Genomic DNA, 12,076 nt, shown 5'->3' on the forward strand with positions numbered 1-12,076 from the left:
ACGAGGGTGTCCGGTAGCCCGTGCGTGGCGAAAAGGTGTTTTAGTGCTGCAATGACAGCTCCAGCGGTTGTGGATTTCATTAGGATGATCTCCAGCCATTTGGAGAATGCATCCACCACAATTAGAAATGTTTGGCCGTGGAAGGGCCGGCAAAATCAATGTGTATGCGGGACCAAGGGCCTTGGGGTTTCTCCCACTCCAACACTGGGGCCGTGGGTGGTAGTGGTCTGGATTCCTGACATACCTGGCATCGCCAACCCTGTCACTGATTTCCCTGTCCATTAGGGGCCACCAGACATAGCTCCTGGCTAGCCCTTCATCCTCACAATTCCTGGGTGACCTCATGCAGGAGTTCCAGGACTTTTTCTCAGCTTCTCTGGAACTACCACCCTATCCCCCAGAGCAGGCACCCCTTGCACAGACAATTCCCTCTTTTCTTTACAAACTCTCTAAAACGGTCGCCCGCAGCGGGCCATCCCTTGAACCCAACCGATTACAGTTCTTAAAACAACGTCCCGGTAGGAGGCCCGAGCCACTTCCTGCGATGTGACTGGGCCAGAGTCCCAAGAGTCAATTAGTAGAACGGGGTGCCGGAGTAGGGTCCTCGATTTCCCGGCAATGGGCATCTGCTCAATGCGTCCGCATGCCCCAGCTCTTTCCAGGTCGATGCTGCAGTTTGTAGAGTAGGCGGCCAAAAAATAGTCCATCTGGTCAGCCGGGTGATAGTGCCACTGGCGTTGGGCGGTCGCCAGCCAGTAATCCCAATAGCGGTCTGTGGTCAGTGATAATTTCAAAGTCTCTCCCAAAACGATTCGTGAAATTTTTCACCCTGACACTATTGCGAGAGCCTCCCTATCTAGCTGGCTGTAATTCCTCTCAGCCGGGACATCGTTCGTGAATAGAACGCTATAGGGGCTTCAGTGCCGTTTGGGAGTCTGTGGCTAAGTACAGCTCCTACTCCATAGGGGACGATCACAAACCAATACTAACGGCAGTCTGTTGTTGTATTGTATTAACAGGCTATCGCTTGATAGCAAACTTTTACTGCCTCAAATGCCCTATTCTCTGACTTCCCCACGACCAAGCAGTGTTTTTCCAAGCAATTTATGCAGCGGTTCAGCAACGGTTGCCTTGTCTTTAAAAACACGGCGTAAAGTTTACCAGACCCAGGAAAGCCTGGAGTTCTGTCTTGTTTTTGGGTGCTGGGGCTCTCTTTATCGCCTTGACTTTGCTCTCAGTGGGGTGAATCCTTTTTGTCTATTCTATAGCCCAAAATTCAACAGATTCGACCCCTATCTGACACTTGCTTGCTTTGACTTTTAATCCTGCCGACCTAAAAATGGCCAAAACTTTCCTTAATCGCTTCCCCAGTTCTCTTAAATCTTCCCCTGATACCAACACATCATCGAAATAGGGTACGACTCCCGGTAACCCTTGTAGGAGCCGCTCCATCAAATTTTGGAATAGCCCCGGGGCCACACTCACCCGAACTGTAACGGGTGCACTTAAAGGCACCCGGTGCGTTACAATGGTCTGGGCTTCAGCTGTGCTAGCATCTACGGGTAGCTGTTGGTACGCTTGTGCCAAGTCTAATTTGGCGAAAACTTGTCCGTGCCCTAGTGAGTGCAATAAGTGTTGCACTACTGGAACTGGGTAGGCGCTCTTTTGCAATGCTTTGTTCAAGGTAGCCTTGTAATCAGCGCAAATCCTTATGGACCCGTCTGGTTTTATAGGGTGACGATTGGCGTCTCCCATTTGGCATGGTCAACTGGCACTAGTATCCCTGGCTGACTAATTTATCTAACTCTTTGTCGATTTTAGGTTTGAGTGCAAAGGAACCCTCCTTGCCTTTAACCTAATGGGAGCTATTTGGGGTCTAAATTGAAGGAGATAGGGGTCCCTTGTACTTGCCTAAACGGTCCTCGAATCGTCTGCGAATTCCTCCATTAGGGCGTTTTGCAGGTTGCATCCGCTCGGTGGACGCCAGTCACCCCATTCCCAACGCCTGAACCAGTCTAGCCCCAGCAAGCTTGGCAAGGTTCCTCGACTAACGTGATGGGCAGGGTCTTTTCGTATGTCCCGTACTTGACCTCGACGGTCGTTGTCCTCGAACAGGGATGCGGTTGCCCTGGTAATCCTGCACCCGGAGCCGTTGTTTCTGTAGCTTGCGCTTTGCGATGTCGGCAAGGCTTTCACAAAAGTGTCCCAGGACATGATTGTGATAGCTGATCCTGTGTCTACTTCCAGTCGGCACGGTACGCCTTCAATTGTCGGGTTTGTGAAGATCTTTTCTTCGATGCGGGTAGCTGCGTGGTCTATGGTAACAGTCATTCGGTTTGACTTCGCCCTTTTTTTCCTGGCCAATCGCTGGTCGCCTCGCCGATCTCGCGCTCTGATTGGCTGGTTTGAAATTTCGGCGGGAATGTGGGGTTTGCATCTCTGACTCAGAGCCGCTCTGATTGGCCGATTTGAATTTTCGGCGGGAAGGTTGGGGTGCTCGGCAGACTTGAGCCAGGTGCCCCTTCCTTTCACACCGCCGCAAATGGCGCCCTGAACTTACATCTTTGGCGCTGATGTCGCCCGCAACTTCCGCATTCCTCCGGGTCTTCCCTTGTCGATTTTCCGTGTAGTGGACTTCTTCCTCCTCTTCGCTGGTTGACTCACGATAGGTTTCTTCGTGGTGGACTGTGCTCGGCTTTGCGGCCGCCATCGGCGTGAGTCGCTTTTGTAAGGTGTCTGCTGCATGGTTGGACATCTCATGGGCTCTGGCTTCGCCCAGAGCGTTTGCCAATGTCAGGTTGCTCTTGGCTAGCAACCGACTCCTCAAACGGATGTCTCTGACCCCCCGTATAAGTTGTTCCAGCAGCTCTTCGTCCAGATCGCGGTACTGCAATGCTTGGAGGCTTGTCTCAGGGCTGCCATGTAGTCGCTGATAGACTCGCCTTCTTGTTGCCTGCGCTCCCCAAACTCGTACCGTCGAGCGTATTTGGACGGGCTGGTGCGTAGTGATTCTTCAGGAGGGTCTGAAGGGTCTGCCACGATACGGAGTGTAGCGGTGTTGGCTCCGCTAGGGCTTCTGCGACGGCGATGACTGCGGACCCACAGTGGCTTATGAAGTAAGCCCGTTTGCGGTTGTCGGAGACTCCCTGTAGCTCGTTTGCCTCCAGGAAACTTTCGAAACGGGTCATATATATTCCCCATGTCTCCTGGGCAGGGTCAAACGGAGTGGGTGGCGTGTAGCCGGTCATCGCTGCATTCGCCATCACCTTGCTGGGTTTGATTCTCGTAGTGAGTTCAGCTCTGTTCTGGTGCTCTGCCTCAAGATCCCACCTTCGTCGCCAATGTTAGGTTTGGGTATTGACGAGGCAGGAGACCAGGTTAGTGACAACAGCTCTTTAATATAGTGTGACCCAGCAAAACTCTGGAGAAAAACCTCTCCTTATATACACTTCAGCCAGAGGCTGCATCCAATCAGAAGCGAGATACTTCCCGCCTAAAACTCCCGCCAAAACTTACAGTAATACATTACAGGTTTAACCGATCTAGGGGGCACCGGAGTCTTCTACCCATTAATAACTCTGATGGGCTGCGGCCGGTGGTCACACAGGGAGTTCTATGTTGGACTGCCAGGAAGGTATCAATTTTGGATTGCCAATCTCCTGGGCTTATTCTATATAGCGTTTCCTTGGCACTGCGTACGAAACATTCTGCAAGTCCGTTCGTCGCCGGGTGGAAGGCGCCAAGAGGACATGTCGGATGCCCTCTTCTGCCAAGTATCCCAGCAAAAGCCAACAGGCAGAAACCCCTCTTTAAATGGTATTTTGGCTGAGGCATCAGCCAATCAGCAACGTGCATTTTCCCGCCCAAATTTCCCACCTAAAATTCAAATACATTACAGATGGCATAAGGAACAAAACTGTTACAGAATCTAGTAGTCCTGCTGTAGATACTTCGAAACCTCCTCCCAGAGGGGAGCAACAGAAACAAACCGTAAAGTGAATGTGTGACGTCTCTAACAATGCTTCGAGCTCTAAGTACATAGCGCTTATAAGCAGTATCCTGAATAACGGGAAGTGAGCTTCCTATAACCTTCTCGGCTGGCCTTACCACTCTCTGTATGGACTTTTTATCTAAGGCACTGCTACCACCAAATCAAACAGTGATGCAATTTGTTAAAATGCTCTCAATTGTGCCTCTGTAAAAAGTGGCCAGGACAGAAAAAGAAAGAATGTGTTCTCCTCATTCAACACAGGAAATGCAAATGCTGATTTGCATGCTTCACTAAAGATTGAAAGTAAAACCACTAAAATCTTTAAAGGTTAAATCTTGAATCTATATTCAGAGTATTGAGAGCTAAATTGTGCAGACAGAATAGTATTTCATTTAGTGCAGTGTTTTGCAACCTAGGCAACTTGAAGATGTATAGATTTCAATTCCCAGAATTCCTCAGCCATTTTGAGAGTTGAAATCCACACATCTTCAAGCTGCCAAGGTTGAGTATCAATGATTTAGAGAGAGCCTTGAAACCACCCTATTTATATGAGGACGAAATTCTGCCTGCTGATAATAGAAGGATAAGTATGAACAGTATAAGCAAACAGGATATCAAACAGTATGAGCAGTATGAGCAAACAGGATATCTCTTATTTGGGAAGTCACGTCTATTTGGCTTAACGCCAAGAATACATGGGAACAGCTCTCTTATTAGGTCTGTGCATCTATATCAGTGGTGAAATCTGAACTGGTTTACTACCGGTTTGTTGGCTGCGCACATGCTGCACGCGTGCATGCGCAGTGTGTACCACACACCAAATGCGAGGTACGGGCGCATGCAATGCACACCAAAAGAAGGTAGGGTAAGTAGAAAAGCACTTGGGATGGGTGGAGGATCAGCTGTGTCGCGCGATCATTGTTTTTAAAGATTAAAAAAAATACTTTTTTGAAAAAAAAATGCTTTTTTACTTTTAAAAGCATTTTAAAAAATGCTTTTAAAGTAAAAAAAAGGCTCTGACGATCAGGCATCTCACTGTGATCATCAGAGCTTTTTTTTACCTTTTAAAAGTATTTTTTTACAACCTACTCAGCCGAAAAGGTTGTAAAAATGCTTTTAAAAGTAAAAAAAGGCTCTGATGATCGTGCGGCTCAGCTGTAATCACCAGAGCCTTTTTTTTACCTTTTAAAAGCATTTTTTAAAAGAAGCAGCAAGCAGGCAAGCGGGCGATTGGGTGGGCAGGGGGGGAAAGGATTTTTGGTACCAGTTCTTCGAACCATCTGCCACCATCGTTACCAGATTGGCTGATCTGGTCCAAACCAGGAGCATTTCACCCCTGATCTATATGTTTACCACTGATTTGCCATTTAATCCTGCCCTAGGCTCATCTGGCAAGTCTTGTATTGTGCCTGGCAGCTGAGCAGCTTTGTCTATAAGTCTTCGAAGATGTAATCCCAGAATTGCCAAATATGAGACCTGTGGGGTCTATGACAATTTGCCACAGAGAACTCGCCACAGGACAACTCAATGTGGGACAAGAGTTACACTAATATCAAATGGTGGAATAGAACCATTAAAAAAAGGATGTAAAAGGAGGAACATGATGAAACATGAATGGCAAAAATTAAAATAATTTTTATTTATTTTAAGTAATTAAATAGAATTGTGAAATTGTCCCATAGCGAGTTGACTGTGGGAAGTTGTCCCATTCCCTGGGAGGCTCTCCTTCCCCCTCTTGGACCACTTGCTTTCTTGAGAACAGCAAAAGGCCATCCAGTGGCAACTGTTAATGTAACTTAAACTCAACAAGGGCAGCTAGAACTCATGGGGAACATTCTGTGCTGCTGCTGAATCAGCAAGGTTTCAGCATCTATCTCGCTTAGGGTTACCACTTGGTTTTGTGGGGTGGGGGGAAGTGACCTTTTGTGCTGCACTCTGCCAATAGCTTTGACACTTCTGGTCCATGAGGCCAGTAGGTATGGAGACAGAGCCAAAGGCTTGCCAGGTTATCTAGGATTGTTAGATGGACTGTGATGGAGAGAAGATGCTTGCTTGTGTGTCTCCTGAGCTGGAGTGAGGTAGTCAGCTGGATCTGGGAGGCAGTCAACTCCTCATTGTGGAAAGGGTGTTTCCTGAGGCAGTAATGTGCTCCCCTTCTTCCCTCCCTGAATCCAGCTTTGTAAGGCAACTTTAATACACTTAGACTTATATACCACTTCACAGTCCTCTCTAAGTGGTTTACAGAGCCAACGTATTTGCCCCCAACAATCTGGCTCCTCACTTTACCCACCTTGGAAGGATGGAAGGCTGAGTCAAACCTTGAGCCTGTGAGCATCGAACTCCTGGCATTGGGCAGAATTAGCTGGCAGTACTGCATTCTAACCACTGGGCCACCTTGGCTCTAACCTCATCTCTCTCTCTCTCTCTCTCTTTTAAGGAAAGATTGTTCAGGTGATGGGAAAACAATTTCAAATAAGTCAAGCCGTCCCTGGACTGGAGAGTGAATCCTTTGCAGGCAGGGGCGAACAAGCCAAAATAGGAGAGGGGCTCAGGTGCTAATCAATCAATCAATCAATCAATCAATCAATCAATCAATCAATCAATCAGAATCAAAATAGAGCTGGAAGGTACCCTGGAGATCTAGTCCAACCCCCCTGTTCAACCAGGAGACCCTGTCCCATTTCAGACAAACTTTGGTCCAGGCTCTTCTTTAAAGCCTCCAGGTGATGGTATAGCACCCACAACTTTAAGAGGCTAGTCGTTCCATGGGTTAACTGTCCTCACTCTTTGCAAATTTCTGCTTCATTTTCTCCTTGATTTCAGCATTTAGGGGCAGGGGAAAGTCAGCCTGCCTGCTCTGGCCAAACTTTGCCTCGAGCTTTCCGTGGCCGGCTAATTTTGTTTATTTATTTTATTTGTCAATCATATATAAGATAAGAGATAAAAGTATAAACATAATTTGGATACATGAAAAGAGTAAGTAAAAAAAGGAATATTAGGACAGGGACAGTAGGCACGTGGATGCACTTACAGATCTCTTAGGAGTGGGGTGAGGTCAACAGTAGACAGTTTAAGCTTAAAGTTTTGGGGGTTTGAGGAAGAAACTACAGAATCAGGTATTGCATTCCAGGCATTGACCACTCTGTTGCAGAAGTCGTATTTTCTGCAATCGAGTTTGGAGTAGTTTACCTTGAGTTTGTATCTATTATTTGCTCATGTATTGTTGTGGTTGAAGCTGAAGTAGTCATTGACAGGTAGGACATTGTAGCAGATAATTTTATGTACTACGCTTAGGTCAGACCGAAGGCGGCATAGTTCTAAGTTGTCTAAGGCCAAAATTTGGAGTCTGGTGGCATAAGGTATTCTATTGCGAGCAGAGGAGTGGAGGACTCTTTTTGTGAAATATCTCTGGACTCTCGATTGTATTTATGTCCGATATGCAGTGGGGGTTCCAGACAGATGAGCTGTATTTGAGAATTGGTCTAGCAAATGTTTTGTACACTCTAGTTCAGTGGTTCCCAACCTTTTCTTGTTTGAGGCACAACCTTTTCTTGTTTGAGGCACCCTTGGAAAGCCTTTCAAAAGTTCCCGGCACCCTTATAAGGAAATAGATATTTAAAATCTCCGTAGCTCAAAAGTTCCCGGCACCCTCAAAAGATCTCACGGCACCCCTTAGTGCCGCGGCACACTGGTTGGGAACCACTGCTCTAGTTAGTAGTACAATATTACCAGAGAGAAGTTCCTGAACTTCCTGAACTCCGCCAACTTCCTGACCTTCGAACCTTTCGCCGCGAGCTTAAGACACGCCTATTTATCTGCGCAGGACTGGACTAGAATTTTAATTTTTGAATTTGGTTTTAATGGGGTTTTATTATTTGTATTGCTATTTTTAAATATTCGGCCTTATGTAATAAGTTTTTTAACTGATGTTTTATTTTGTATTTATATGTATTTTTATTTGGCTGTAAACCGCCCTGAGTCCCTAGGGAGGTAGGGCGGTATAAAAATGCGAAAAATAAATAAATAAATAAATAAATAAGCTACCCATGATTAGGTTATGAGCTCTTAATGCCTTTTTGGCACTAGGAACCGAGGCAAGCTGCAAGGCAGGGGCTGCCATTGATCCCACCGCTCATACAGGACGCTCCTGGCCGGTGCAGCGAAAGGTGGTCCCAATCTAACCCCCAACCTAACCCCCCAGTCTGAAGACCTGCCTCTCAAAAGAAGCAGGCGGCCTCAGGTTCGCACTCGGCGAGGCTCGACTTCCGCGGGGCAGAGCCGGGCCAGGCGCACGCGTCGCCGCCGCCGCCTTGCCGGGGTTCCCGGGGAGGCAGGAAGGCTCTGGCGGCGGGCGGGTGGGCGAGTTGCCAGCTCACTCCGGTCGGAGCCGGGCGGCTCCCTCTAGAGGCAGCCGGTGCCGCGGGTGAGCCGGGTGTCGGGTTGCCCGGAAGCACCTCCAGCTCTACCCGCCGCTCCTTTGCTCGCACGCCTGTCTCTGCCCGAGGGGAAGAAATCTCCGCCGGGCGAGGCCGCGCAGGTTCCTCCTCCTCCTCCTCCTCCTCTTCTTCTTTTCTCACGGCGGGGTCGATGGAGGCGCTTCCCTCCCGGGACGAGAAAGCGAACCCTTCGAGGGATGCCAACTTCTGCTCGCGCCTTTTCTTCTGGTGAGTCGTTTCCCCCACCCGCTCCCCACCACTCCGCTCCCCGCCTTCCGCCTCCTCGTGAGTCCCAGCTTTCCACCCGAATCAGCCGAGCTCTCCGCCGGGTTTCCCCGCGAATGAATGAGGCAGCCAGCCGCCCCCTTGCCTCAGGAAAGCTTATCCCGGGCGTTATTTGTGGGGGGCAATTAAGGTGCTTTTGTCGCCCGGGGTTAAAAGAAGAAAGAAAGATGCGATTCTCTCGAGACAGGTGCATGGAGTTTCGGCGCTCGGCTTCTCAGATGGACTCGCGGTAGAAGCACCGTCTGAATGCGCGCAGGAGGGGAAACCCGACACGCACACACACACATTCTCACTCACTTACTTTTACCACCTAGGGCTACAGGTATTCTCGACTAACGACCACAATCGAGTCCAAACTTTCTGTTGTTGAGCGAGACGTTGGTTAAGTTGAGTTTCTTTTGCCCCATGTTACGACTTTTTCTTTCAGCGAGGTGGTTGTGGTTTAAGTCAGTGAAATAAGTGAATCCAGCTTCCCCCATTGATTTTGCTTTAATCTCACCAACTTCTCAGAAATGTGGGTCTGTAAGTGGTATTTCCCTGGATGTTCTCACACAGGTAGACCCTTCACTTACGACCATAATGGAGCCCAAAATTCATGTTGTTCAGTGAGACCTTGGTTAAGTGAGTTTTTTGCCCTGTTTTATGACTTTTCTTGCCACATTTGTTAAGTGAATTACTGCAGTGGATAAGTTAGGAACTTGGTTGTTAAATCTATCTGGCTTCCCCATTGACTTTGCTCGGCAAAAAAGGATCACACGACCATGGGACACAGCAACAGCAGGGGTGAAATGCTCCCGGTTTGGACTGGATCGCCCAATATGGTAGTGATGGTGGCAGGTGGTTCGGAGAACCAGTAGCAAAAATTCCTGCCCCCCACAATGCTGAGCCGCGCGATCATCAGAGGTTTTTTTTAAAAAAAAAAGCTGAAAAAATGCTTTTAAAAGTAAAAAAAAAGTCTCTGATGATTGCGCGGCTCAGCTGGGATCCTCAGAGCCTTTTAAAAGCATTTTTATTTAATGATCCCAGCTGAGTTGCCTGATCGTCAGAGCCTTTAAAAGCGTTTTTATAACTTCTTCATCCGAAGAGATTGTAGAAAAAATGCTCTTAAAAGTTTTTTAAAAAAAAGTTGGCCATGCCCACCCAGTCACATTACCACCCCCTCCCCCTCCCCCCCCAAGCCACCTCCACAGAACCAGTAGTAACAAATTTTACAATTCACCACTGAGCCACAGTCATCGATATGAACCAGTCGCCAAGCATCTGAATTTTGGTCAGATGTTCATATGGATGCTGGAAAGGTCATAACTGTGAAAAACAGTCATGTCACTTTTTTGAGCGCCATTGTAACTTTGAACGGTCACTAAACAAACTGTTCTAAGTCGAGGACTACCTGCACTTCTTAATGCTTCTTAAGGTAGACTTACAGCAGTTTATTTAGTGACCGTTCAAAGTTACAACAAGGGTTGAAAAATGGGACTTAGGATCAATTTTGCAAAGTTGAGAGCTTTGCGGCATCTCTATGATCATGTGACCAAAATCCAGATGCTTGGCAACTGGTTCATATTTACGACTGTGGCTGTGTCCCGGGGTTGTTGGATCCCCTTTCTGATGAGCAAACTCAATGGGGAAGCCAGATTCACTTAGTAACTGGGTTACTAACTGATCAGCTGCAGTGACTCGGTTAACAACTGTGGCGAGAACGGTTGTAAAATGGGGCAAAACTCACTTAATGCCCCACTTAGCAACAGAAATCTTGAGCTGAATTGTGGTCGTAAGTCGAAGGACTACCTGCATAGAATTTCTCCAACCTTGCAGTAGTACAGCGATATATATGGCAGCAGCCCCCCCCCCTCCTGCCCCATAAATAGAATATTTTGGTTCCAGGTAGCCAAATATGCTATTTAGTTTTACTGCTTTAATATTTCGAGCGGTTCTCAAATGTTATTGTTCAGCCACGTGGGTGCAGGTGCATCTGTGGAGGAGAGGTCAAAAAAGTGAAGGTGGCAGCTGTGACCATGTGATTAAAACCCCACGCCATCTTCATACATGTAAAAAGGGGAAAATAGTTATGGACTGGCCCGCGGTGCCTCTGGCAGCCAAAACAGGGTGCTGGGGCCATACACGCCCCGCGTGCCTCATTTTGGCTGGCAAAGTGCTGCAGAAGGCTGTCCAAACTGAAAATAAGCCGCGGGGGGGCCACGTGTGTCCCCGTGTCCCGTTTTAGCCGCCAAAATGCTGCAGGAGGTGTCCGTCCTGTCTCCTCCTCTCCCCGGCCCATAAAGGAGAACTACAGTGCTGATCCAGCTCTCGAAAAAATCCAGTTTGATACCCCTGAAAAAATGACCATTTTTCACACTTAAGACCACTGCATTATCCCCATGGTCATATGGATGCTTGACAGCTGGTTCATATTTATGACGATTGCAGTGTCCTGGGGTCATGTGACCATCTTTTGTGACTGTTTGATAAGCAAAGTCAATGGGGATGCCAGGTTCACTTAAAAACCGCATTATTAATTTAAGAACTGCAGTGATTCACTTAAAAAATGGGGCAAGAAAAGACGTGAAATGAGGTGAAACTCACTTAACAAATTTCTCACTTAGCAATTAGCAATAGTGGTCGTAAGTCGAAGACAGTCTACAATCAGCCATTTCTTCTTATTAAGCACTGTGCCATCTCACACTCTGGTTGTGTGTGTTTCTATTTGGAAGACAATTATTGTAGCAATTTCTACTTGGTAGGAGCATAACATTTCAATGCTAAAATACAGCACAGTAAGAGGATGTCCTATTATTATTAATTGGATAATTATTCAATTATTATTTGAACTTAAATATAATGCTTTGCAAATTAAAATGGATGCATTCCTTGGACAACAATTTATGGTAGTTATTTGACTGTATTATCCTGTTTCCCCCAAAATAAGACATCCCTTGATAATAAACCCAAATCGGGCTTTTGAGCACATGGCAATAAGGCCAAGTGCTTATTTCAGGGTTCAGAAAAATATAAGACAGGGTCTTATTTTTGGGGAAACACAGTAATTTGTGATAAAATAAAGCTACAGTTTCTCAGTATTAAATCCAAATTATAGTTAAGAAAGGCATTTTGTTTTTTTATTATATAGGTATTAAGAGAACATTAATGTATTTCTGCTTGTGTCTTCATGTAGTAAGATCAAGAAATAAAAATAAAAATACACTGTTTTACTAAGGAATGTAGTTAGACTAAGTACTTAAAAATTTCCTGAAATTAATAGTTAATGACTGAAGGTGGTATTGTCCTGTGACATAGAAAATCAATGTTTATAATATTTGTTTGGGAATCATACACATTCATTACTTGATTTTCTTACACAACCCTG

At 46.7% G+C, this 12,076-nt stretch overlaps 1 protein-coding gene across 1 annotated transcript in view; it reads left to right on the forward strand.

Moving 5' to 3' along the window:
• Positions 1-8,282: 8,282 nt before the first annotated feature.
• ABCC4 (ATP binding cassette subfamily C member 4) overlaps positions 8,283-12,076 on the forward strand; it is a 222,824-nt gene continuing 219,030 nt past the window's right edge. Inside the window, exon 1 of the mRNA XM_058184767.1 lies at positions 8,283-8,655. Coding sequence (XP_058040750.1) covers positions 8,579-8,655 — 77 coding nt within the window. The 5' untranslated portion in view covers positions 8,283-8,578. The remainder of the gene's footprint in view (positions 8,656-12,076) is intronic.

The sequence above is a fragment of the Ahaetulla prasina genome, chromosome 5 (genome assembly GCF_028640845.1).
Source record: "Ahaetulla prasina isolate Xishuangbanna chromosome 5, ASM2864084v1, whole genome shotgun sequence".
Lineage (NCBI taxonomy): Eukaryota > Metazoa > Chordata > Lepidosauria > Squamata > Colubridae > Ahaetulla > Ahaetulla prasina.